Source organism: Gadus macrocephalus, chromosome 14, assembly GCF_031168955.1.
Source record: "Gadus macrocephalus chromosome 14, ASM3116895v1".
Taxonomy (NCBI): Eukaryota; Metazoa; Chordata; class Actinopteri; order Gadiformes; family Gadidae; genus Gadus; species Gadus macrocephalus.
In genome coordinates this window covers 7,585,042-7,611,579 of record NC_082395.1, presented here as the reverse complement: position 1 = coordinate 7,611,579, position 26,538 = coordinate 7,585,042, and the positions used below count along the sequence as shown (strand labels likewise).

At 43.1% G+C, this 26,538-nt stretch overlaps 3 protein-coding genes across 8 annotated transcripts in view; 1 reads left to right on the top strand and 2 right to left on the bottom strand.

Annotated features, from left to right (window-relative positions):
- Nucleotides 1-271: 271 nt before the first annotated feature.
- On the bottom strand, nt 272-3,586 carry prrg4 (proline rich Gla (G-carboxyglutamic acid) 4 (transmembrane)). The gene is made up of 6 exons (XM_060071801.1): nt 3,039-3,586; nt 2,788-2,951; nt 2,662-2,689; nt 2,350-2,494; nt 2,033-2,224; nt 272-1,451 (listed from the first exon to the last, which is right to left on the bottom strand). Exons 1-6 carry the CDS (start codon nt 3,151-3,153, stop codon nt 1,424-1,426), a joined length of 672 nt encoding a protein of 223 aa, XP_059927784.1. The 5' UTR covers nt 3,154-3,586; the 3' UTR covers nt 272-1,423.
- Nucleotides 3,587-6,755: 3,169 nt separating this feature from the next.
- On the bottom strand, nt 6,756-11,215 carry eif3m (eukaryotic translation initiation factor 3, subunit M). Its single transcript, XM_060071800.1, has 11 exons — nt 11,056-11,215; nt 10,554-10,689; nt 10,280-10,418; nt 10,047-10,170; nt 9,738-9,832; nt 9,548-9,631; nt 9,344-9,443; nt 8,967-9,048; nt 7,494-7,637; nt 7,207-7,267; nt 6,756-7,012 (listed from the first exon to the last, which is right to left on the bottom strand). Exons 1-11 carry the CDS (start codon nt 11,095-11,097, stop codon nt 6,889-6,891), a joined length of 1,131 nt encoding a protein of 376 aa, XP_059927783.1. The 5' UTR covers nt 11,098-11,215; the 3' UTR covers nt 6,756-6,888.
- A 7,553-nt stretch (nt 11,216-18,768) lies between these two features.
- The window catches only part of wt1b (WT1 transcription factor b), an 8,806-nt gene continuing 1,036 nt past the window's right edge, over nt 18,769-26,538 (top strand). Inside the window, exons 1-8 of one of the 6 annotated variants that reach the window (XM_060071795.1) lie at nt 18,779-19,731; nt 21,533-21,655; nt 22,456-22,549; nt 24,664-24,723; nt 25,058-25,166; nt 25,272-25,416; nt 25,958-26,047; nt 26,406-26,498. In XM_060071795.1, the coding sequence (XP_059927778.1) occupies nt 19,218-19,731; nt 21,533-21,655; nt 22,456-22,549; nt 24,664-24,723; nt 25,058-25,166; nt 25,272-25,416; nt 25,958-26,047; nt 26,406-26,498 (1,228 nt within the window). In that variant the 5' untranslated portion in view covers nt 18,779-19,217. Of the gene's footprint in view, nt 19,732-21,532; nt 21,656-22,452; nt 22,550-24,663; nt 24,724-25,057; nt 25,167-25,271; nt 25,417-25,957; nt 26,048-26,405; nt 26,499-26,538 lie in introns of all 6 variants that reach the window. The other 5 variants (XM_060071796.1, XM_060071794.1, XM_060071798.1 and 2 more) reach the window with 5 other exon arrangements.

The window sequence follows — 26,538 nt, the reverse complement described above, 5'->3', positions numbered from 1 at the left end:
ATTTCAAATATTAAAATATAACTTTACCTCCCATAAGACTACACTAACATACAAATGTATATTTAACCCAACATTTCCATTCATGAAAACTGGATTGTATCCATTCCTTAATAAAGTGGTATAATATTGATGTGATTAGTTAAGAAAGGGCAGACAGGATTAAAGCCAAATATGAAGGTACTATTAAAGAACTATTAGCAGATACAGTACAAAATTGCTTTCACGTCCACGTGTATTCAGTCTACATGGTCAATTAAGAGAAAAAGCCACAAATGGTTGAGCATCCTTGTTTGAATGGCATTTCATAACATTTCATTTACAGACAATTTCAATCTTATCTTCCCTGCAATAAACACAAAGAATTTGATAAGCACCTCTTAGAGTTCAACAGGCGCTTCCTCGCCGACTCAATATCAATTATTGCACAACATGCATTCCCTGTGTCTCTGTTAAAGAAACGATATAACTTAAAAATGTATTGAAAATTTGCAATCACTTGGTTGGAGAATAACAAACGTAGCTTTCTCTGGTCATGTGTGATGCAGTTAACCTTGGTTTCCAAAGTTGCAGAGACCACCTTTGAAGCAGGAAAATCTTCAATAATGATCAATGTTCCATCTTTACACTGGATGGATATCAAAATAACATTTTAAATTCCTCACTTTTATTAGGCAAAAGTTCCAACAACCTTTGGAAACCATCAGAACTAACATCAGACATTTTTCATAATTCAAAGTAATGGCTGGGTATGATTTAAAAAGACATTGTTATAAATTACAGCAAAATTATCTGGGCCTTTCCCCCCAAAATAGCAGAATCCAATTATTCAAAGTATGTAGTTTTGTGAGCTTTGGCCTACACACATTTTTTGTTTGCAGTGGAATAATGTTACCTAGTGGTAGAATATGCCCAACAACAGCTTCATGTATAACCCACAGCAAAAAAAATCCTTTAGACAATTTGATAAGAAAAATAATAGAAAATATTACCGTAACCATAGCATCTCAATTTAAAAAGTTATATTAAGGAATGTAATTATATTCATACATTGCTTTTCTTCTCTGGAGTTCTCTCACAAGCTTACATTCATCCCATCATTTAAGTTAATACTTGTATTGTAAAACAGAACAATCATAATCTTGATTGCAGTTCAGCTCTACATTTCTCAGCCTTCAGATCTACTTCACTTAATTTCTATTTCTATTTGTATAACTAAACTACATGAACAGTGCTTGAACAGACCAGTGTAATAAGCCGCAAATCAAATGATTCACAAAAAATCTTAAATTAATCAAAACCACGACTGGCCTCAATGACGATGTCTGACCAAAGGTAATTCTTTGTCAGGGGCACAGATAAATATAAATGAAAACTGTAAAGTTGTGCTTAATGTTGTCAGGTGAAGTATTTTGCCTCCAAAACACTATCGCCGAATACTCCCAGGTCTTGAGCTGACAGGATACAACATTGGTAAAAAGAAAAGAAAAGATTATCATTGACAGAATACAGAGGTTGTCATCTTTTCGGACATAGTATTTTATTAAAGGCGCTGTAATCGAGTGATAGAATAAGTGTTGAATAGCTTAATAATCTGACTGCCATCACTGATAGAGCGATGGCCAGATGGATAGTGAGTGTTTGGCCTGGTTAAATGGGTCTCCCATTGCCTTCGCTCTGCAGTATACAGATTTAATTTTAATGGTATCCCATTCCTTTTTTGTCAAATCAGGAGAGAGAACTCCCCATAGAGGGGTTCCTCGCAGCGCCTTGACGTACAGGCAGCAGAAATTCAGCACCATTTCTGCTACCAATTCAAGCGCTCTTACACAACCAAACAGGCAAAGCAAGAAAACAAGTCTGGAGAAAAGAAAGAGGAAAAGAAAGCTGCCAGGAAAAAGAGCCAGGACTCAAGCGAGAGCTGGGGAGAAGGGAGGGGAGGGCTAACTTAAAAAACGGACAGGAAGCTAGCCAAAAAGACAACATCGCTTACAGCTCCTTTAAGAATAAACAACAAGCAGGCAAATACAAGTACCCAGGATAAGGAGGTGGTGGAGCATCGTGAGGCCCGGCCTTTGCTATAGCCTGCTCATAGGTGGGCAGGTCCGGGAGGGGGATGCCCTCTATCGGAGGATTGTCTAATGTTGGCATCGGCTGTAGAGCGACCTCCTCCAGCCTCCGTAGGATCACAGATGCGTTACTGCGCCTCCGACGCACCCTGACTGAGCTAATAAAAAAAAGTTTATTTTATTTTTAATTGCACACCAACAGATGTAGTCATTCCGCTTTAATATTCAATGGCTTATTGAGGCATCCGATTTTGAGCTACAAATTTAAATAGGACTGGGGTACCTGGTACGCGAGGAGCCTTCTTTACACCTGCCATGACAAAAGTACCAGGAGAGAAGGCCTATGACAACCACGGACACCCCAGCCGATATCAACCCCACCAGGAGAGATGTAACATCTAGCCGTCCTCCTGGTCGCTTCCCTTCATCTGGACAGCCACACACAGAAATTGTAAAATTAAGAGCATGGTAACTGTTTGAATTCTGGATTTACATCCAGCATACAAGCATAAACATAATACCATTGTCAAAGGTGTGTCTCAAAGGGAAGAAAGAAGGAAATAATCAAAATTTCTCATCAGCACTTGTGTCTTACCTTCTTTATACTTTTTCCAAAATGCACCCTAAAAAATAAAGTACAATAATCAGTTACATGAGCTGTGATGAAAAGCTTCTGCTGCTATTTGAATCGTATTGATTAAGCGCGATTTAACCACTTAACTGTATCTATGTCATTCTCGAAGACCTCCCGTGCCTCCTCGTAGTTACACACTTCCTCATAACACTCTCTTTCCAAATTTCCCGGAGTGAAGATCTCAAAGTCAAACCTGTTGAACAGTAGATGGCGTCCCAAGAACCGATTTGCCTTCTCCTCTTCTAGGAAAACTTCAGTCAAATAAACCAGAGAAAAACGGTGTCACCATGTAGGCAAATTAGATTCAAATTGTGTCATCCAGTAAGAAAATAATTTACCTTCCTTCAACTTGTCCTCTCGTCCTCCATCTATTGACATCAAATGTCTAGTACAAGCAAACTCTCCAAATGCCAGTATTTGAAAAAGTGTACATAGAAAGAGAAAAGCGGCCATTGCCAAAAAGGTATCCACCTGTACCGACCTGGCGAGGGGTTTAATCTGATAGTTATTATCTCGTAGACTCCCCTACTTTATACTTTTCAATATAAGGAAAAATTGCAGTGTTGAAAGAATATTTGTTTCCCACTGAGTCGAGGCCTGTGCCGAATTGTTATTTATCACAACTCCGATCTTGAGTGTTCTCCTGACTTCGACGCTTGTTGAATGAGAAAATATATCTACCTTCAGCGAGCGACCAAAACAGCTGTATTATTGGAAAAAAAAACTATTTGAAAGTGGATAGCTGTACATTTTCTGTACGTCAGCTATACAGTACTAAAGAAGCAAACCATTACTACTTGCTGATCCTTCGCACAACTTTCTGTTTACTCCAAATTACTGTGACGTCACCTGCTCAAAAACTACCTGTGAAGACCTAACCAATCGAGCTTCGAGGTATCACTTTGCTGATTATAATTTTGTATGACAAACAAATGGACACTAGGTGGCACTTGACACCATCTAAACTTAAACAGCTGAGTTGACGCGAAAGGGGTGGGGTGGTTTTAAATGTTAAATTTGTCCATAAACGTACATGAATAATTATCCTTTTCATCCAAGGGACTAGTTTATATTTGCCATTATTTATATAAATCAAAGCGTAAAAAGGGCATTTGCCGCCTCTTATAAGTAACATATAAGGACATCCACTGTTATAATATGAATTGTGCCTGGGCTATAATATGAATAAAGTGAAAAGACAATATTATACATTCCTGAATGTCTGTCACTATTAATAATAATAATAATAATAATAATGATAATACATTTAATTTAGAGGCGCCTTTCAAGGCACCCAAGGTCACCTTACAGAGCATAAAGTCATATAAATCGTTTAAAAACAAGACATTGTGGAAAAATAAATAAAACAATAACAAGACAATCAAACAATCAAGACAGTGATCAGTTAGACGTTGTGTGCGAGTTTGAACAGGTGAGTTTTGAGTTGTGACTTGAAGGTTGTAATGGTGTCCGACTGTTTTATGTGTGGGGGGAGGGAGTTCCAGAGCCTGGGTGCTGAACAGCTGAATGACCGGGCACCCATTGTATTGAGTCGTGATGTGGGGATACATAGTAGGCCTAGTCCAGCAGAGGTTGAGCGGAGGGAGCGGGAGGGAGTGTATTCTTGGAGGAGGTCGCAGAGGTAACTCGGGGCTAGGTTGTGGAGAGCTTTGTAGGTGAGGAGTAGGGTTTTGTATTGGATGCGGTAGTGTACTGGGAGCCAGTGAAGTTGGATGAGGACAGGGGTGATGTGGTCAGATGATTTGGTGCGGGTGATGATCCGGGCGGCTGAGTTCTGAATGATCTGCAGTCTGTTGATGAGTTTGGTGGGGAGGGCGTTGCAGTAGTCTATGCGTGATGTGACAAATGAGTGAACTAAGATTTCAGTGCTGGATTGGGTCAGTGATGGGCGGAGTCTGGCGATGTTGCGGAGGTGGAAGAATGCAGTCCGGGTGATGTTGTGAATATGGGGTGCGAATGAGAGGGTGTTGTCCAGGATGACGCCGAGGCTCTTGACTTTGGAGGAGAAGGGTACTGGGAATCCATCAATGATTATGAGTGGAGCTGGGGTGTGTTGTGATTATAGTTAATAGTTAATAGTTAATAGTTGGACCAACGATCCATTATACATCCACACCTAATTTCATAACCCAATGGGATCAATGCAACATCAATTGAAAGTAAACAAATCTGGAAATGCTGGATGGCTATGTTGAAACATAGCCATCCAGACACACAGTGGCTGAGTGTCTGGATATTGTCTGTCTCCGATTTAACATGAAGAATGTTGGTGGAAAGAAGCAGGGTAAATTGAATTTACAATACTACTGCAAGTTGTGTGAAATTATTTTTGAAGCAGTAAAATGCCCAAACTACCAAGTTTGGGTATTCAATTGTGAACATAATCAGTCGACGTGGAATCATCTGAGCTGTTTGTGTGTAAGTGGTCCGTTGGAAATCTAGCCTCACCCCTGGAATTGTATCACAATTACATTATATTTTACACAACAGAACAACTTGGAACTAGTTGTATCCGACTTTGATAAGGAGGAGATAAAACCAGCCACATCTGGCAGGTCTCACATCAAGCATGTTTCTGCTGTGACCAAAAAAAAGGAAGACACGAAATAGCAAAAAAAAAAAAAAAGTTAGGAAGAAGAATAGACAATCAAACACATTGAGACCCCTCTCAATGCAAGGCTTTGTGTTTGACGTGGCGGTTTTCTCCTTCGGGTGCTCCACCACCTGGCGGGTGCTGGTGGTGATGAGGTGGTGCTCCGGTGAACGTGTTGTGTGATTTATTCTTCCTGATAAGATGCTGCTCCCTCGTGGACCTACTGCACAAGAGTGAGCATTGAGATTCTGCAGACTCAGTGGGAGGGGGGGGGGGGGAGGGAGTAATGACATCACCCAACAACTCGGCTGGCTGGGGATGGCCTAGTGGAGTTGTTTTGGGGTGCTTGGGGGGGGAAACCCTTTTTTCCGTGCCTGTCCAATTGGGAGATTAGTTGGCTAAATTGAAATCAAGCAGATAGGGTAGTGCCGAGTTATGTAATTATCATTCGACTTGTATAACATTCTGTTCAGAAATTCTACTGGAAGTATAAACTCTTATTTCAAGTGAAATAAGCAAAGCGGGGGACATACTCCTGAGGGGCACACAGCAGAAAATAATGTATATTCGATGCCTTGATTATAACAAGTATTCCTTTTAGTTTTGTCCTATTTCCATGGTCTGACTCCCACAGAAATTAGTATGGCTTTATGGCCTATTGGTACTCCTGAATAAAGGGAAACTGATACTTTTTATTAATATTCCCTAACAAATGTTCGGTCTTTTTTATTGTACGAGCCTGCTGAAACAATGCTGGAGTGCTATGTCGGTCCGTGCTGATTTACTTCCAGGCCCAGCAAGGCACTCCCACACTCCTCAAGCACTTAATGCTGTTCATAAATATCACCAGATATCCCTCTGGACAGGGGCCAGGTTTAAGGGAAACTAAGGGATATGCAACACTTCACTTCATGGTTAAAACGAGTTTAGAATATTAACCACGGCCAGTCATGAAAAGGAGGTCACAAGATCGAGTCATGGTGATTCACAGTAGAAGAAGCTCAACCACAACCCACTTGGCGTGTCCACATTTTAGAGACACTGAATCAGCCTTGGATGATGACACGAACGGTACTGTCAATCACTTCAGTTCACAGGGGGTCATCGTAAGGGCGTGTCTCTGGAGCTGCCATAACCCTGACCACCTCTCCAGTGCCGCTCGACTGTCACTTACCTGAAGTATCTCCAACAGCACTTCATAAAGATACTTCCGGCCGTGAGAAAAGTTATACTTAATAATTTTCAGTTATATTTGAGAATATACATAAACTCTAGTTCTAATTTTTACAAATATACATTTTAATACTAATTCAGGAAATCCAGTAACATGTATAGGATAAAATCATTCCTAATGCAACCTAAATAACTATTGTAAAACACAAAAATATTTTATAACTATACACAACCATGTTCAAGATAAAATGATTGAAATGCAACCAAAGGGGATCTCCATCATTTTTTATTTTTTGGGTCAATATAAAACAAATGGTGATCAGATTCGCCTGAGAGTTCAGGAATTAATGGGAATAGTAGGCCGAGATGGTAACCTGGGCAGTTGAGTGAAGGGATGAGAATCAAGCGGATGGTGAGAGAGTCTGCAGGCTGGTCTTTACGGTGGCTAGGTTAGCCTTCCAGGAGGTCAGGTTGTCATGAAGCTGCTGCCATTGCTGCTTGCCAAAGGTACGATGAGTGCTGTGGCTGATGAGGTGGAAACCAGAGAGGGAATACAGATGAAAATAACTCTGAACAACAAAGCAGCCACGAGAACCATGGCGCACGTTTATGAGGAAATATAGTAGACCCATTTGAGCCCATTTTTGAACGAAGTACAGTTGCTTTGAATCTGGAGCCAAACTATCAAGCTAAACAACAAATCTTGGACTTCGGTTTACCTCACAACAACTTTTCGCTGGGTCTGATCAATTTTGCAGTACACCATCTTGGTCCGGACAGCTGCAGAGTCGGAAGAAAACGGACAGAGAAGGGCTGGTTAAAGAATTTAAGCAAGCATTCAAGCCAACGATTAAGTATCACCCCAAAAGTATACAACATATTGTGAAGAAGGCGGGGAAGATGTCAAAGACCAACTAAGAAGTTTTCTTTTTCTTGACATCGTCTGTGCTCTACGGTTGCATTGAACCACAGAAGAAAAATGAGTAGGAGTAGCGTTTGCCAATACCGTCGATAACGAAGGCCTCGACATCCTCAGCGTCCGTCTGGAGCTCCTGCTGCAGGGTGTCGAAGGAGATCTCCTTGAATTCCACCGCCATGCCCATGAACGTCAGCAGACGCATCTTGGCCATGTTCTGCTCGTGGGACAGGCCTGCGGAGCAACACACAAGGATCATTAACCACAACACAGACACGCTCAATTACACTTTACTCTGGGAGTTTCCCTTGTGTTAATTGGATCTCCATTCAGGAGCACGCAGTCAGGGAATCTACTCATTAATACAAACACTACATCACATCGTCTGTTTTTAGTGGGCACCCTACACACTTCAGTAATTACCCCTCAGCTTGCAGCGTTGGGACACAAAGACTGTGCTGCTGACAAGACGCATTCCTATTCAGTAAACAGTGCATGTTGGATCTCACGGTCTCAGTGTGTTGTTATTATCATGTCACTGGAGCTACATAATATCATCATGTTGTGCCATTATTCGTCGAAAAGAAATGTAGTCAACAATATTTGGGTGTAATCATTTGAGTGATGGAACATGTATCCTGATAAAAAAAAATATATATATATATATATATGCTGTTGACTAATCTTTAAAAGCAGTAGCAGTAGCAGTTCATAAACCATCTCAATCATTCAAAGGATAAACTTTCCCAGTTACAACTACATTTCGGACTGCACACTAAATGTAGAATTCCTACACTAATCTGATATAAACAGGCATATCCACCAGGCCCGCAGTCAAAACATAGTGTTACATTTGTCCTGTGATAGTGAAAAAAGTAATACAGAACTAGCAACTAATCAAATAGTCATGCAATGCATTATTTCAAAGTAGCCTCAATCTGTCATTAAAGACTCAAAAGGCATGGGGTGTGTTCGAAACCGCGTACTTGCTTACTACTCCTACTAACTATGACGTCAAATTGAGTAAGCGAGAACTTAGTAAGCGAGTTTAGGTAAGCGAGTAGTATCCGAATGTCTTCTACTTCCGGAAAGATTTTGAGTAAGCATCGCTAGCTTACTAGACGTACTAAACTGCCCCAGAATGCACTGCGTCTATTCAAAAGAACAGTGGAAGCAATGGCGCTAAACGGGGAGCCGCAGCAGCAGTGCTTTTAATAATTGTTTAACAATTGTTTTAACATATCACCACAAATCCTTAGGTTGAAGGTGTACTGTGACGTTAAATGTGACGTTTATATATTTATTTATAATGTTTATTAACGGCGCCCGGTCGGTAGGTTATTGACACGTCATTTGATTCACGTCATCTGAGGTGGTTAAGTAAGGACGGTCTTCTGAACGTCGATTACTCAAATGGATTACTCAATCATTATTTAAGGATTCGAGAAGTAAGCCAAATATTTAGTAGGTAGTAAGCAGTAAGCAAGTAGGCGGTTTCGAACACACCCATGGGCTTTGAATGGGGAATTCATGCATCTGTTATCTTATGTCAAGGCTACTCACCAAGGGAGTCAATGAAGTCTTTGTTGCTCTGATAAAACTTAACGTATGCCGCAAGCTTTGCACTCACAAAGATGGTTAAAAGCTAGGAAAGAGGATGGGAGATATATTCAAAAATGTAAAACAAATGAGTCACCATTCAACAAATTCATTTTGAAAGAGGGCTACAATCTAAATTATAGTTTGACTTGAATTATGAATTGCACGCATAAATAGGGTAAAAAACCCCAAAAAATGTGGAGTAAACTAATACTTTTGAATACAAGACCAGAAAACAATAGAGCTAACAACAGAAATCAATAATAAAAATAGATACTTTTATTTTACAGCTACTAAAGCAATATATATTGCAGAACCAGTGCTACCATGTTGATACTCACATCGTGGATAAGCTCTCCCTCCAGAAAGCGGACTGGTTTCAGGGCCAGCAGATGGTCAAACAGGAAAGTGTTGGGGTCTTTCAGAGCACGGACGATACATCTAAAAGGATAGTCGTAGAAAGACATAGAAATGTGTTTATGACCATGTAATTCATAGGACTCTCAATGAGCATTGAGGGGAAAAAGCAATGCCCTTCTCCTTACCTGTGGGCATCAACACGAGCTTGTGAAGCATTGTCTTCTGTGTAACTTCCCAGCAACTCCACCATCACCTTAGCTGCCGACTCACTGTCACACAACACAAACCAGACCAGTCATGAAAAACTGGGCCAATCAATGGCTCCCCTTGAGCAGATGCACCCACAGGGCCAGGCCGATATCATTCCACACTTACCCTTTTTTACAGTCCACCAATGCCTCATACACCAGCCTGAGGAGTGTGTGCTTCTTCTCTGTGTTGAGGTTCCAGTCAATGATCCACTTCCGAACCTGAGCATGCACACATCACCAAAACACTTCATGAAATCTTCCATTCGTAGCGACCTTTGATATCGGTTCAATCGAGCTCCATTGCAATTGAGAGAAAAAAATTAAAAATCAGACTAGAAAACCTTTCTAGTCGAGAGAAAACGTGTCTTTGAATAGACAAAGTTAGGTTGCCCTGTAGCCATATCTCTCTGTTGACATGGTAACAGATTCTTACCTGGTCCAGGTCAGTGGGGATGAAGGCAATGGCATTACAAGTTGCCGCCACCTTGATGAGCCCACAGAAGACGGAGTACCTCACTGGGGTGGTCTCATCCATGCCATGGAACAAGTTACTTAGCCTGAAAAACAATAAAGAAATATGATTATTGAATGTACTTCGGTTAAAGAGAACTTTACCAGATGCGTCCTAGTGTAATGCCTTTAAACAAACATGGTTATGGGACTCACAGCTGCATCCTTAGGGAGGGTCTCTCTCCTTCGCGAAATTTCACCAGCTTCTCACAGAGACTCTCAATGAGAGTCTCCTGCTTTTCTGTCTCGAGGATCAACAATAGCGACACAATACTGTTCATCACACTCTCCACCTCTGCAGAGTGATAGAGAACAAAAATAGTTACGTTAAGTACGAATGGAGGTCTTCATTAATACTTCCATTTAGGATTGTTTAATAAGCCACACTTTAATTAAGTGACATTTAATTTGAATGTGTGTGCCACAACACCTTTGTCGTCATCCTTGAGGCAGACGTCACACGCCTCGATGATCTGGGCCAGATCCACATGGAGTCCGCCTTCAGTGGAGTTCTCTTCAGAGATCTCGGCTCCTTTAGATTTCAAGTAGGCTCTGAGTTCCGAGGCCTGTCAACAGGACGTGCGGAATTATTGTATGTACCAGAGAAGGGAACACATGAAAACAGGCAACATCCTTCTTATTCATTTTTTTATATAATGCAGCCGGTCTACGTGGTTAACGGGTTGGTAATAGAGAACACGATGAAGAGATTAGCGATGGTGTGCCTAGCGGGCTTTGACTGGTGTAATATTCTGCTATACCGCAATAGATAAGAGTAGCATCTGGTAGCTAGTAACACTGCTGTGGTACATTCTTGCTAGTAGCCTTTCATGCTAAGCTAACTATTATGCTAATTATTGTTTAGGCCTATATAACGTGTCTACGAGTTTAGGCAGACACTGAACTACGTTTGTAATGCACAAATGCCGTACCTGGTCTTCCTCGGTGATGTCAATAAATGCTGGGACGCTCATCCTGAATGATTTTGCGATCTTAGCTTAAATCCACGCTCTCACCACTGCTTACCCAGGGTAAAGGAAAGATTGCCGGCGTAGTATTTGCACTTCCGGGTGAATCTCTTAAAGTGACAGAACTCTTATAAGAAACTTCATGTGGGCATTCGGGTGGTACCTACTTCATGAAAATCAAGGAACTGTAAAAACCTATCTTGCTTCTTCCCCACCCTTTATTTTTATAAAATAAATAAATGGCATATGTCTTGTTGTTAGGTAATTTCACCTACGGCCAGTTTGGTCTTAAAACTGTTTTAGGACTTACATCTCTTTTTCTTTGATAGAATCAGTTGACCTCCTTAATTGTACGACTTCCAAAATTGCTCAACCATAATGAATCGCTCATTCACTTTTCTCTTATCCAGATATCGATCTTCTTCTGAGAGGCTTGATGAGAGATACAGGGGTGAGGGTGTCATTCAGGAAAGGTTATCTGATGGAATTACATGGATTTACGTGGACCACCATGGCAGACCCCAGAAAGCTCACCAATTGGAACAATGCAAGCATCAGAGGGGAACACGCTTCTGCAACAACACTCCCACTCACTGATAGTTTGCCGATATGGGGCCTTCCTCGACCCATCTATCAAGTAGAGATTCTGTGCACAGGGACTGTGGCAGGCCACTGGGTGATTGAGGTGGGTAAGGTTAAGAGTGTAAGTGGACCTCTGGTTCACCCTAAAACCCTCCACTCAGGTTACCAACAACAGTTAAAGTGTCAAGCAGGCTGTCCTACATCGTGGAGTTTGGGCTCCTCCATCAGTGGTGCATTGTGCCATGAAGGTGGTGGTCTGGGGGGGGGGGGGGGGGGGGGGAATAATGTACTTTATTTGTGTTGACTGAATAAAGCAAGCCATAGCAATAGCTGATTAACACAATTACCACAACTCAATACTTAAAATGCACAAATCAATGCATTTCTGGTTGAATTCCAACAAGATTTAAATTACAGTTGATTATAGAACAATGGCAGTTTGTAATGTCAAAACCAGCTGAACACAAGACACAAATGAAGCACTCTAATTATTATGCTGTCATTGCAACCCTTATGCCCACGATTCAATAGATACATTTTCGTGACAGCAAGCACAATCTAAATAGCGTGATACTGGGTTGGTTTATCGGGCGGGCAGGGATGTCTCATCATAATTCCTTGAAAGTGCTAAAATTGCACAAGACAGTTACCACTGCATTTGGAGCATTTAGCATGTGGTATAGTTTTGAGCAGGACAAAGGCCATCTCATAATGTTGTGGATGGAAATGGTTGGAGCAGCGATTCACCATAACATTCACCAACTGCGTAATGCTGTTCGGAAGGCAAGTGCCTGGTACAAGTTCTCTCTTCCTCTCTCCCCTCCCCCCTCTCTCTTTCTTTATCTCTCTATCCCTCTCTCTCATTCTATCTCTCTCTCTCTCTCTCTCTCTCTCTCTCTCTCTCTCTCCCCCCCCTCTCTCGCTCTCCTTCCCCCCCTCTCTCTCTCTCTCCTTCTCTCTCTCTCTCTCTCTCTCTCTCTCTCTCTCTCTCTCTCTCTCTCTCTCTCTCTCTCTCTCTCTCTCTCTCTCATTCTATCTCTCTCTCTCTCCTTCCCCCTCTCTCTCTCTTTCTCTCTCTCTCTCCTTCCCTCTCTCCCTCTCTCTCTCCCTCTCTCCCTCTCTCTCTCTCTCTCTCTCTCTCTCTCTCTCTCTCTCTCTCTCTCTCTCTCTCTCTCTCTCTCTCTCTCTCTCTCTCTCTCTCTCTCTCTCTCTCTCTGCCCTTGTAAGCTGTCACTGCAAGGAATTTATGTCTACTTCTCCATATGTCTTCTTGTGCAATGTTGAGGTTTTCATTAGCTGACTAACCACTGGTGTCAAGTGCCTGGCAAGTTTCAAGTCCAAAACATCGTTTTTGGGGGGCACTTTGATGCTTCCAGGTGCAAGTAAGACAATGTTTTGTCCTAGATTAAAGTTGATGTGATACAATATTCACAATTCAAAAGAACACGCTTCACACAGAAATAAGGCGTACACTTACAATGACACTGTACCTGGCACAAATGTAATGTAATTCGCTACTAGTCTGTTTTCTATCATTTTAAAGAACGGCCTTTCTCTGACACTGTAGTCTCCCCATTAGCCACATGAATGTGTTGGCGGCAGAGTGTGTTTATAGTAAGTCTCTGATAGGATGTAACTGGGTAGTGTATGTGTCCAGATTTCAGGGGAAGACTGCTGACCATTCTAGGCAGAAAGTCAAACTTTTGAGTTCTTACAAGAATCCATGTAGAAAATGGAAGGTAAGGTATGTGTAGGATTTTATCCAACTAATTGGATTTCAATGTATACTAACAACATACACCATTTCATCTAGCATATCGTAAATTATTACAAAATAATGTGGAAAACAGGGCAATATTTGTATTTACATATACATATACATAAATATACTTCTGAGACTCCATCACTGAGACTGTTTGTACAGGTGCAATTATAATTACCGTTAGTCACATGTGTGCTAGGTTCATATTAATGCAATTCAGCCATTATTTTGTTGAAAATAATTACTCTGAGGACTTCTTTAGCTGCTGGAAAATTGCCTGCTTAGCATGCTGAAAGACTAATGGCTATACGTCGAGTGTCAGCTATGAGTTAAGTGTGTTAGCTAATCCCAGGTGTTTCTTTCTTTCGGGTCAGCAAGCCAACTTTCTTTTCTTTTGTATCTTTCCTTTGCCAAATGGTTATTATCCATGTAAATCAATCTCACGGTTATCCTCCAACATGGCTGCCTGCCTCTCACCCACTAATTGTCTGGTTCCCACAGTTCCTCTCACCTTCGCAACCTCTGAGAAATCCCCCTCGTTGGGCTCATCCGTCAGCCAGTGACCTTGTCGGGATGCATCACTTGAGTAACTTCCCTAGGTGGAGTCAATGGCTAAACTATTTACATGCTGACCCAACTCCTGATGTTTGCTTTTGTTTGCTTTGTGTTCCCTTCGGTTGAAACATGGAATGAGACGTGTTCACATTCAACATGGACACACACATTTTTTTGGTAAATTTTCCACAAAATCAACGCTTAAATGTACACCCCCAGAGGACAGCAGAAGTGCGTTGACCTCCATCGTATGTATTCATCTTCGTAGTCACACTTTATTATCCTACTGTAAGCGAGCCTAGTATTGACAACTGTAAACAGCTGGTCCATCATCACTGCACTCATATTTTCTGCTGTTATGCACACAAAAAAAGCAGCACAGAGATAGACTCCCACAAAGCTACAGTCCAATATCCTCCCCTCTTCATACAATAAATCAAACATTGCTTATTTGAACTTTGTGTTTGTTTGCAGGCCCTGTTTAATTAAAGCCCACCCCCTCCAAGAAAACGGTTCACTTGCTGGCGAAAGCACATTTGGTAAGACTTGAAAAGAAGCTGTGGTATGTAAAATCCCGCCGTTATCTATCCATATCACTTAATGAGCACAGCACACCGTCCTCATATCACGCCGTCAGAGCAGCGCCATCCATCACGGAGGGTTCACAGTAGTGCTGGTGAGCTATCTGAGGTCATTAATTCCACTATCTGGAATGTGTGCACTTTGTTGCTGCTCCTAATGGCAAGAGAAGAAGAGCAAAGGCTCCATTTCTTTTTTTTTTGCAGGAATTTGGATATTCCAGTCTGGATAGGTTGACTCGTGGCTTTATACATGACGGATGGGCCTCTTGTCGTTTGCGCTATCCACGTTGAGCTGACGAGGAGAAGCCAAAGGAATTGTAAACAGTGCAGTCATATCAAGGACAAATGTATCCACAGTCCAATTTCTTTTTTCTTTTATAAAAGGTGAACACTTTAAATAAAGGATCTAACATTGCAGATTGACTGCAAGAGATTTGAAAATGTGCGTTACCCAGGAGAGCAGTAGAAAATACAGATAAGATTGCTACTTTTACTGCTTTTCTATTGATGATGATTTATACAGTGAACACAGACACACTATTGTGATCCAATCATTTACGTCCAATCCAACTTGTAACAGTAAACCTCGAGTTTAACTTCAAGATAAAGTTGAATAATTCTTCTAAGGAAAAGTTATGTTGGTGGGTGTTAAAAGTGTTTATTTATTTTCGAAGTTTCTGAAACCTGGAAACACTATTAGTAAAACGATCTTGGGAAACATCTGGTGTCTTCTACATTAACCCTAAAATAAATTAAAAACCTCTTTGTGATTGAGGCACACACGTTTTAAACGTAAAAAAGAAGCAGAAATGTTAAAGACTCAATCTTGGTATTTCCCTTGCAATCTGCCGTCGGTGGCCATGGTTTCACTTTTACAATGTATACCGCTGTCGGGTGGTGGTTCCCATCGTTACAACGTCGCCAGAGTCATCCGGTTAAACATTCTCAAATATGCATGACGATCTTCAAGGTTACGGTAAAACGCAACAACCGCTCGCAATATCGCAGACGCTGACTGACTTACTTATCCACAGCTGCTGGGGTGTGACAGGCCAGGAAAGGCTGAGGTTTACTGTAAAACGTCTGATAAAACGTGGCCTCGTCCATGACTAACCAGCCACCTGCTGGGATGAACTAGAGGCTGTGGGATGGAGCATTGCAGACATGACCACACCACTTCTGTTTGGTGATGTGTTTACGAAATTGACACATGTATTCATTGGAATTTGAAACCGCAAGTGAAAAATAATTAAGTCCAAGGACGGACACACACGTACACAAACCCAAAAATACAAACACATTGGAGTTATAGAGGATAACGTAAGGGTTGGTAGAGGGTATTAAGGATTGATAGAGGATCACCTATGGGAAGATAAATGTAAGGATTGATAGAGGGGAGATGTGTAATCGGCAACATAAAGGAGTGGACGTGTGTGGAACATCGTTGGACACTGCTTAGACAATAAACCAGTCTGAAGTCTTACGCACACACACACACACACACACACACACACACACACACACAGACACACACACACACACACACACACACACACACACACACACACACACACACACACACACACACACACACACACACACACACACACACACACACACACACACACACACACACACACACACACACACACGCCACGGAACCCCCTGCTTGCTTTCCATTGCTGCTTATCTCTGTTCTGATACCCTGCACTTTGAAGTGTCTTCACAGTTGATAGGAACGAAAATTAAAACCCAAAATGTAGGCCTACATCTGTGGTGATTAAAGTGGGGGAGCAGGGGAGTCTAAACTGTGAGAACCCCCCCCCCCCCCCCCCCAACCCCACACTATTCAACAGACTTTTTTTGGTGAATTGTCGCAAATGTAATGAATTATAGATAGAAGACACCACAGGGCTTAGAGACTCACTTCTTTCATGGCAGCCATTCGTTTTGCAATGACTGCTTTTTCTGTAGAGGCCGCGGACCGAAAAAAAGAAGGGACTGGTGAAATATTATGACACGTTTCTGGAGATTTGTTATCCGCTCGTTTTAGTGCCTCTGTGCACTAAAACAATTACAGTCTGATGTTTTTACAGTCTCAATGATTTAACGGCTGCTTTTTTATTCCACAGTTCATAATGTGTACATCGCGTGTAATCAAAATAAAATAATAACACTGGCACTGAGCAGCAGCACCTAGACCAATGTCTATCAAGTGCTTGAGTATACCTACACCTACCGTGTCTCGTTCAGTCGAGCCACAATGTTTTCCTCACAGACTTGCCCGCCTCAAAGCGCGATTGTCTTCCTCACCAGTCTGGCAGGCTTTCTGTTCAGGGGTCAGACCCAGAGCCAGTATATTGGCTGTTTCCCTTCCTCCTCCCTGCAGTGATGTTGTTTTAAACCCAGAGTTAGCCGGAGATTGATCTGAGGAACCAGAGAGTATTTGGGGGCTCCCATCCGTCAAAGGCCCTGAAAAGGGCTTGTTTTCTCCTGAGCTCTGTCACCCCTGATGAATCCCAGTGAAAAGACCCCACTGGGGAAGGCACACAGTCAGAGACTGCCTTGGGTCAGCAATTTCTGCTTGTGTTTTTTAAGGATATATTTTATTTGTCCAGCATATTCCATGCAAGCGTTGTATCATTTTCGATTTTTCTTTTCTTATGTTGGTGTTTATTTTTTGTAGCGGGCGGACGAATGGAGAACGTCTCATTGTTTTTGGACCGGTTTTATTTTCCCTCCCACAAAAAAATGGGCTACTTGAATGTCTTTGGAAAGGCTCTGGGCTCCCTCTGGGACAGAGAGCTGCCTTTGCACTATTTATTTGTTCCGGAAAATGTCAAAGAGCACATTTAGATGACACAAAATCACCAAGAGAGTTTGCGGTCTTGCCTTTAACATGTTGTGCTGCTTACGGGAATCGGTCGAAGGACAGGGGCTGTCGTGTAGCAACAATAATAGCCTACGCGGCTTCCTGAGTAGACTCAGGTCCATTGAAGGAGTTTACTGTTATGTTCCTCCCTCTTTCAATTTATTTTTGATGTGTCTGTATAAGCAGCGTAGATACGAAAATAGAACTGTGATCAGTGAAGACGTTTTTTTGCCCAGGGGAATACAATGGCTTTAGATTTAGGGAAGCGTTAAAGTCGGATTACGTCAGAAAAAATAAGAAATAAGAAAAAAAAAAAAATAGTGTTCTCGAGTAGTTGCGCTGGTGAAATAAGGATAGTACTGTGTCCTAAATAGCTTTCTTTACATGTTTCACAATAAGTGAGCAACCAGATGGAAAGAGCAGCTAGTTGTAAGGCCTTCCCAGCAAGTACCAAGCCCACTGATTTCATCATCATCATCATCGCTTGCAAAAATCTGTCTGACTTCAATATTTCTTCTTTTCCCTGTGTACATTCCTTCATCTCTATATCTACGCCGAGCGCACCCCCCCCACCCCCACATGGGCTTCTCCAGCCCCCCCCACCCAACGTTAAAGTTGAATGGGAGGTCAGTGACTTTCACTGGAAGCCAAGACTAGTATTCCAGATGGTGGTGACAGGAATCGGTGGACATGGGCACGGACACAGACTAACCCCCACTCCGCTCATAGATTTGCATCTCAGACGTTAGGTGACACCCAAAGGGGAGCAGGGGAAAGGACCCTAAATAATAAGTGGGAGTAAATCAGGCCAGCGACCCAGGAGAGTTAAACTATAGCTTCTGTAGCATTTATATTAAAAAAAATTCACTTTCCCTTTATTCCGTTTGACATTATATTTTTTTCATTATTTTGTTTTATTTGTGTAATTCATTATTTGTGCTCACAGTCTGTAATGTGTTCATTTGTTTTGTTTTGGTACCACAGTTAAAAACAAGTAGAATAACAATTTCTTTCGCCCTTTGAACCGAAAATGGTCAATGCTTTGTCAAATATGTCGATTTATTGAACTATGAATTTGGCTATACGTTCATTATGACACACACACACGCACAAATACACACCCACACACGCACACCCACACACACACGCCCACACGTCCACACACACACTTCAAACAACACATGACCTTGTGAAATGTAAAAAAAAAAAGGGTTTTACACCCACAAGCACAAATGTGACATTAGTCAGAATATACTGAGAAGCAGCTAGTCTGCTGAGAGAGAAGCAATGGAGTCATCCTAGATAACTTCACTCCTCCCACTGCCCAATGGTTAGGCAGTATTTGAGCTCTTTAGACTAGTAAGAAAAGCCAGACATTAGCTATAGACGTACAAGACGCCTTCACCCTCAGACACACACACACACACTCACACACACCCATACACAATCACACACTGCCACTCCCACTCCAAGCAACAGCCCACTGTGGACCAGGACATGAGCTGAAATTCCACACACACACACAAACTCACACACACACACACACACACATACATACACACACAGACATCTTTAGGTTTGTCGTACAGGTTCCTACCAGTTCACACCACAGCTCCCATCGCTATACGCACCAGGCTGAGACGGAGACCACTACCACGGAGGAGACGATGTCATCTTAGCGGACGCACGGTTCTGGGGGATTCCATTCCAGGTTTTTTGGGAGTTCAGTGATCCTCATTCTGTACTTGTGAACAGAAGCTCCGACCAGAGTTGAATGCACCTTGACCAGCAACCAATCATTTGGAATCATTCGGACTGGGCCCTTCCTCCCTCTGCGGACCACTGTAAGACGTCTTCCACCATGCTGACTGAGCCGTGCGGGGCCATGGGGGCTATGGGGGCCGACGTCAGGGACTTGGCCCTCTTGCCCCAGGGCCCTCCTCCACCCATGCAGCCCATACCGGGTGCCGGCGGAGGCTGCGGGGTGTCTGTCGGGGGCGGCCAGTGGACGCAGCTTCTGGACCTCCATCCTGGGTCTCCGTACGGCTCCCTGCCCCCCCACCACTCCCTCATTAAGCAGGAGCCGGGCTGGGGCAGTCCGGACCCCCTGGAGGACCCCCACTGTGGCCTGGGGGCCTTCACGGTGCACTTCTCCGGACAGTTCACCGGAGCGGGCCCCTGTCGGGTGGGGCCGTTTGGGGAGCCAGCCACGGGCCAAGCCAGGGTGTTTCCTAACGGAGCCTACCTGCCAAACTGTCTGGACAACCCTCCAGCTCCCAGGAACCAGGGTAAGTCCTAGACACACGTTGGACACGTCGCTCTGTCGATGCAGAATATTTCAATGCAGAGATAAATAAAGAAATGTCAAACGTATCGACATGTATTTTAATTGAAGTGAGCGTTGCATCTAACATCCCTTATTGTCTCTGGCTGTTGGCGCTACAGGAATTTGGCTTTGTCTCTATTGTCATAGTTCAGGAGAAAGTGTGTGTTTTGCTTGCATTAGGCCTTACTTTGTGTGTGGCGTCTATGAGGTGTTGTGACTGACCGACTGAGAGGAATGGTACCGTGCTGGGTCAATGTGTCCTGTGTCAGGAATCCTGTCACCATTTACTGGTACAGGTCATACAGAGAGTCAGCGATGTGCACTTCTGTTTTCCTCGGAACAGTCAAGGCAGTATCTATTTATATATCCATGCATAGTTTGCAGATGGTAGCAATTGTTCTTATCAATGTGAATATTTGTTGAAGCTTAAAATATTTTGCGATTACTAAATTGCCTTTTTCATTTTAATAGGGCTAGGGTTAAACAGGCGTGGAAGTTGTGAGTTGTTTTTGACTACAGTGTTATAGGGATGTTAATATTTACACTATATCCTAATTCAAATTGTAAAATGAGCAATCAAAGTTTGAATTCATTTTAGTTTATTTTATTTTCGGGTTATTGCTTTTTGTAGAACTTTTGACAGTGATTGTAAATTATGAAGCAAACAACCATGAAGAGGGGGTTCTGTTAATCCAATGCTTCTGAGACAACTATTTAATTGCTCCTTTAAATTAGATAGAAGCGACTAAGTAAACTAGACAAGTAGATTATTTCAGTGGCCTGTAGTATATTTTATTAATAAGATAACCTTTCCAGGTCAACAAGACGACCACACACTAACCCCCATGCTAGCGTAGCGATTAAAAAAGTGTATTTCCATTACAAAGCAGATTGGAACCGCAGTTGCGAAGCTGAGCAAAAAATGCAACGACCTCAACAAAATAAAAAGATAAAAAATGTGCGTGAGGTCAATATCTTTATTCAACTTGTTCTGTAAATCCCCACACAAAGCGGGAGAATTTTGAGAGTTGCTTGCCACAGAAGATCATTGTGCAATAAGCTGTGTATCATATATTTTTTATTGTGTTGGCTCTGTTATGTACCATAAGGAAGTCGGGCTCAGCGTTTAATAAAAAACAAAAGAGATACTTCTTATTCATTTATAAAATAATTGATAGGAATTGTAAAACAAAAATAGATCTCTAAGTGCATGGGTCTTTTATGTGTAATTATTATTATAATGAGTATTATTACTTTATTATTGTCATTGTTATTATTACTAGCAGCCTTATTATTATTCTAAAGGGATGGTTACAAGTGAAGCACCGGTAGTATTCGTCATCGATTAATCCTTGACTCCTCACATTGAACAAAGAAACGTGGAGGGGGGGAGGGAGGGAGGAATGGAGGAGCAGCTCTTTTGGGAAGCAAGCTAGGGCAATATCCTTGCTAAATTTGCACACTACTGAATTCCAGACTTGACTGTTGTGTGTTTCCTGTGTGTCTTATGTGTATTGGTCATTGTCGATGTCTTAACGTATATTTCTTGTATGCTTTTATCTTTTTACCTGTCTGCAAACCAAGATTCCCTTTGGGATAATAATAAACCTACTACTACTACTACTACTACTACTACTACTACTACTACTACTATCTTGGAATTCAAGTCACTGACCAGAAATCTCCCCATTTCAGAAACAACTAATACCTGGTTGTTTTTCAAGTCCCGGTTGATCTGAATATCCCCCCTGACTCCTCCACAGGCTATGGAGGAGTGGGGCTGGACGGACCCCCTAGTTACGGACACACTGCGTCCCATCACAGTCCCCAGTTCTCCGGCCTCTCCTTCAAACATGAGGACCCGTTCCCCCCCCAGAGCAACATGGGTAACTATTCAGAACGCACCTATCCGCCTATGGGACAGGGAGGCTGTGGGAGGCCCTCCTTGCGGTAAACTACTACTTCCAGGAATATTGAAATGCTATTCATGGTTATTATGAGTATGTGTATTCGCTTCTGCTTTCTGTATTTCTGTCACCCAGGTTAGTATGCAAATCAACACACAGACACATGCAAATATGCACACACACACACACACACACGCACGCACGCACGCACGCACGCACGCACGCACGCACGCACGCACGCACGCACGCACGCACGCACGCACGCACGCACACACACACACACACACACACACACACACACACACACACACACACACACACACACACAACACATTACACACACACACACACACACACACACACACACACACACACACACACACACACACACACACACACACACACACACACACACACACACACACACACACCTGAATAACTCCACTGCTCTCAGAGTGCATTGCTGCTAGCTGCAGAAGTAATGGCTTTAGGAAATAGTTTGATGTGTCTCTTTGCGATGTCAGAGCCTCTCCGGGGTCCAATATACTTTATGGAGCTGAAAAGGAGCATTGTGCCGCACTGTTCATGTTGGAACGCTACCTTGCACCGCCCTGCGTACACGCGCATTCAGAGTGGACACATCTGTGTGGTGTGGAAAGTAACAGGCCTTTTTATGGTCATGTATGTGAAATGTGTTTAGGGCTTCTGTAGGAGAGCTGAATGTTGTGTGGAAAACAGCGTTATTATGTGTGACCTTGGCGGGTGTTGTGCCTCAGCAGATCAGCAGTACCCGGCGCCCCCTCCCATGTTTGGCTGTCACAACCCGGCCGAGAGCTGTCCCAACAACCCGCTGCTACTGAGGAACTACAACAGGTACGTGGGCTCTAGTCACGTACGGCTTCCGTATCCATCTCCTCCCTGTTCCAGCCTTTCCAGGTCAAACAAGTCATGATTTTTTTTTTTTTTCATGTGATACATTAATTTGTGACATGGTTTGTGAATTGTCGGAATTTTTGGATTCACATTGAATTTACAATGCAGGCGATGGGATCGTTTCTGCGTGGAATTTTATGAACGTTAAATCAATGCTAAACAGATTATAATGTGGTTTATTACAATACTGGGATTTAATGGGTGGTGTATTACTTGACACAGAAAACTAAATGCTAAACCCGAGCGACGGCCATCACTATTAACAACAACAGCACTCAGAGTAACCAGTGCTTTGCAGGAGGAGGCGCTATTGCTGTGGTTTTATTTCAGCGGACAGGAACTCTTTAACTTTTCAGTCCGCTGAGTAAGGAATCAACGTGAAGCACTTACACGTCACACAAACCGCCTGCAGAGCTTTGACTCGCTACACCTTTGGTCATTTCGGCACATGCGTAAATTTTGCCCCGAGCCAGGCTTAAGCCCTATGTCAGCCTGCTCTGTGGTAATTTGTGGTGCTGGCTGTTTTAAGTGCTGCCCACAGGTGCTCAGCAGGCGCTAAACAAACAGTGGTGGGGGATGGAGGGTTGATCTGCCCTGTATCCATCCTGAGTAGAAAATAAATAAAATAGATGGATGGAGACGGGTCGAAGTTCAATGAAACTGAAGTAAGTGCCAGTTGAAAATAAAAACAAATGAGGGATTACTGGAAAGTATTCTCCATATACTCAAGACTGGGAAGAGTTTCGGTCATTGTTGATTGAAACAGATTTCTTCTGGGAGCATTTCTTTACGGGATGCAAAACATGTTACGGGGCAAATTAAGGTTAAATTCCTTGAATGTTGTCCTGATTTGTTATTAACTACCGAGAACAAGAGGAACCCAAACAGCGGAACAACACTTGATAAGAGAGGAAAAGATCCCTGTTTGTAGGCTTCATAATACAGAACTTCAAACACACGCCCACACACACACACGCGCACACACACACACACACACACACACACACACACACACACACACACACACACACACACACACACACACACACCCACCACACACACGCGCACACACACACACACACACACACACACACACACACACACACACACACACACACACACACACACACATCTCAACAAACCTATACACACACAACCCGAACCACAAACACACACATACACAATTCCAAACACATACACACATCCCAATACACACATCAGCACACACACACACACACACACACACACACACACACACACACACACTGAGCAGCGTATGCAAGTCGTCAGCAAGCCTCTAGTTCACCGCGGCTCTGAGCTGATTAGCTAGCCGTCAGTGCTCCTCCATACTTCCACTCAAGGACACATTCAGCAACAGCTTCCAAATTCCCCCTGCAACTATTCTCCCTCCTTTAATGATTGGTGGGTGGAGTGATGTCATGCACCGCTCCACGGTGTACTAGGCACGGACGCACTCAGCTAGTGCGTGTGTGAGTATGTGTGTGTGTGTGTGTGTGTGTGTGTGTGTGTGTGTGTGTGTGTGTGTGTGTGTGTGTGTGTGTGTGTTACTCAGTATTGTGTGGACAGGATGTGTTACTAACCTGGCTATCTGACTTCCCCTGATTTAATGGCCGCACTACACTCTCTCTCTCTCTCTCTCTCTCTCTCTCTCTCTCTCTCTCTCTCTCTCTCTCTCTCTCTCTCTCTCTCTCTCTCTCTCTCTCTCTCTCTCTCCTCTCTCTCTCTCTCTCCTCTCTCTCTCTCTCTCTCTCTCTCACACACAGACACAAACACACAAATACACACACACTCTTGAACATCCACAGACACACTCAAATATGCCAGCGATCACCTCCCCCGACCCTTTGATTGTCTAACCTGTGAGGCAGAACTGACTTTGGCTTTTTTATGCTTCTGAGCATTTAATACACTAACAGATGTTTATGCAGTCGTTAAAGCAATGTTTCCTTTCTGTTAGTATGCTTAAAAAACAGAAGCTGGTTGATTGAGCATGACACTGAAGACTGACCCCATCTACTGTGTGTGTTGCTTAGTGACAACCTGTACCAAATGGCGTGGAACCCAATGAACACTCTGGCATCTACCATGAAAAGGTGGCTTTCGTCCATAATAAGCTCAAGCTTTGCTTATAACATAGAGACATGTTTGTGCATGTTTGTGGGTTTAATTTTTAATGTCAACAAATATATACAGTAATACATAGAAATATTTTTTTGTTTTAACATAGTTATTATGAAATCATCCATCAATTGTGTGCAATCAACACATTTGTGTTTGTATTGAAGTGGACTATATTAGTACTTCAATATTATACTCAGAAAAACCTCACAATCGTATCATTTATTTTAACAACAGCTCATTTCAGATGACCTTAGTATTGGTAACTTTGAACCAACCCTTGCCTACCCCTGTCCCCCCCGCCTCCAGCCACGCCCCCAGCTACGAGAACGACCCCCCCGCACCCACCCCGCCCGTGGTCCTGAGCTGCAGCGCCCAGTACCACATACACACACACGGGGTCTTCCGGGGCCTGCAGGTAAGACCCTCGTCATCCCTCACCTTCTGACCTTCCCACCAATCAGAGCCATATATTTACCCTTGCAAATTCTATCCGTCCGTCCGTCCGTCCCTCCCCATGCAGGACGTCCGAAGGGTGCCTGGCATCGCGGCCCCGGTGGCCCGCTCGGTGGACGCCACCAAACGCCCGTTTGTGTGTCCCTACCCCGGCTGCACCAAGCGCTACTTCAAGCTGTCCCACCTGCAGATGCACGGCCGCAAACACACAGGTGACCGGACCACACCCGCCTCTCACACACCTGCCTGCCCTACTCCAGCCTCTAACACAGCCTCAGAGGAGAGAACACGTGACGCGGGTCACAGAGCACGATGATGTAGGGTGCCCCTTTGGTCGTTTACAGATGCTTTGATCCTAAAGCATCTAAGAGACGAGGCTGAGAAAAATCTAAGCGTAAAATACTAAATGGCTTGTGGAAGGGTGGCTGTAGGAGTCCAAAAGAGCTCTCAGAAAAAAACTATAGTATGTGAAAGTCATTTGAGAATTCAACATATTAAATCGTCTGCAGCACCATCTAATGTTTTATCTTAGCATATACGTCTGCATGGAAAAGCAGCACTTTCTTCCGGTTGGTCTGATAGCTGGTAATTAGCCGATATAAATTAAAGCAACACACCATGGCGTCACATTTCCCCAGTAGGATGATGACGATGGTGATGATGACGATGGTGATGATGATGATGATGATGATGATGATGATGATGATGATGATGATGATGATGATGGTGGTGATGGTTGTATTGATGTTTCAGGGGAGAAGCCGTACCAGTGTGACTTCACAGACTGCGGACGAAGATTCTCTCGCTCAGACCAGTTGAAGAGACACCAGCGCCGACACACAGGTACAGTCCACACACACACACACACACACACACACACACACACACACACACACACACACACACACACACACACACACACACACACACACACACACACACAGAAACACTGATAAACGAAAAACTGTTGGTTTGTTCAACAACAGTTATGTCTTAAGCCCCACTTAACCGACATATGATAAATGCCCATCGGTTATTTAATCTTTCATAGATTCTCGGTATTACAAATGTTTTCCCAGAACAGACAAAAACAGTTAGGTGATATTGATGTACTCTTTTCTTTTGACACCTGGTTTTGTCTACATCTACGCAACATCTAATAATGTGCTAACCTTTGCCCCCTCTCCCCATCTGTGTGTAGGAGTGAAGCCTTTTCAGTGTGCGACGTGTGAGAGAAAGTTTTCACGGTCAGACCACCTTAAGACGCACACTCGGACTCATACAGGTAAAACAAGTGCGTATACCTTTTATTTTACTACCTCTCTATTCTCCAT

Excerpts from the sequence above, each read along its gene's own strand:
- eif3m (XM_060071800.1), bottom strand. The coding sequence starts at position 11,097 with ATGAGCGTCCCAGCATTTATTGACATCACCGAGGAAGACCAG. Across the intron at positions 10,419-10,553 it reads CCTCAAGGATGACGACAAAG|AGGTGGAGAGTGTGATGAAC; the intron begins GTGTTGTGGCAC and ends ATCACTCTGCAG. Across the intron at positions 9,833-10,046 it reads TCCCCACTGACCTGGACCAG|GTTCGGAAGTGGATCATTGA; the intron begins GTAAGAATCTGT and ends GTGCATGCTCAG.
- prrg4 (XM_060071801.1), bottom strand. The coding sequence starts at position 3,153 with ATGGCCGCTTTTCTCTTTCTATGTACACTTTTTCAAATACTGGCATTT. Across the intron at positions 2,225-2,349 it reads GAAGGCTCCTCGCGTACCAG|CTCAGTCAGGGTGCGTCGGA; the intron begins GTACCCCAGTCC and ends TTTTTTTATTAG. Across the intron at positions 1,452-2,032 it reads CCACCACCTCCTTATCCTGG|CTCAAGACCTGGGAGTATTC; the intron begins GTACTTGTATTT and ends GTATCCTGTCAG.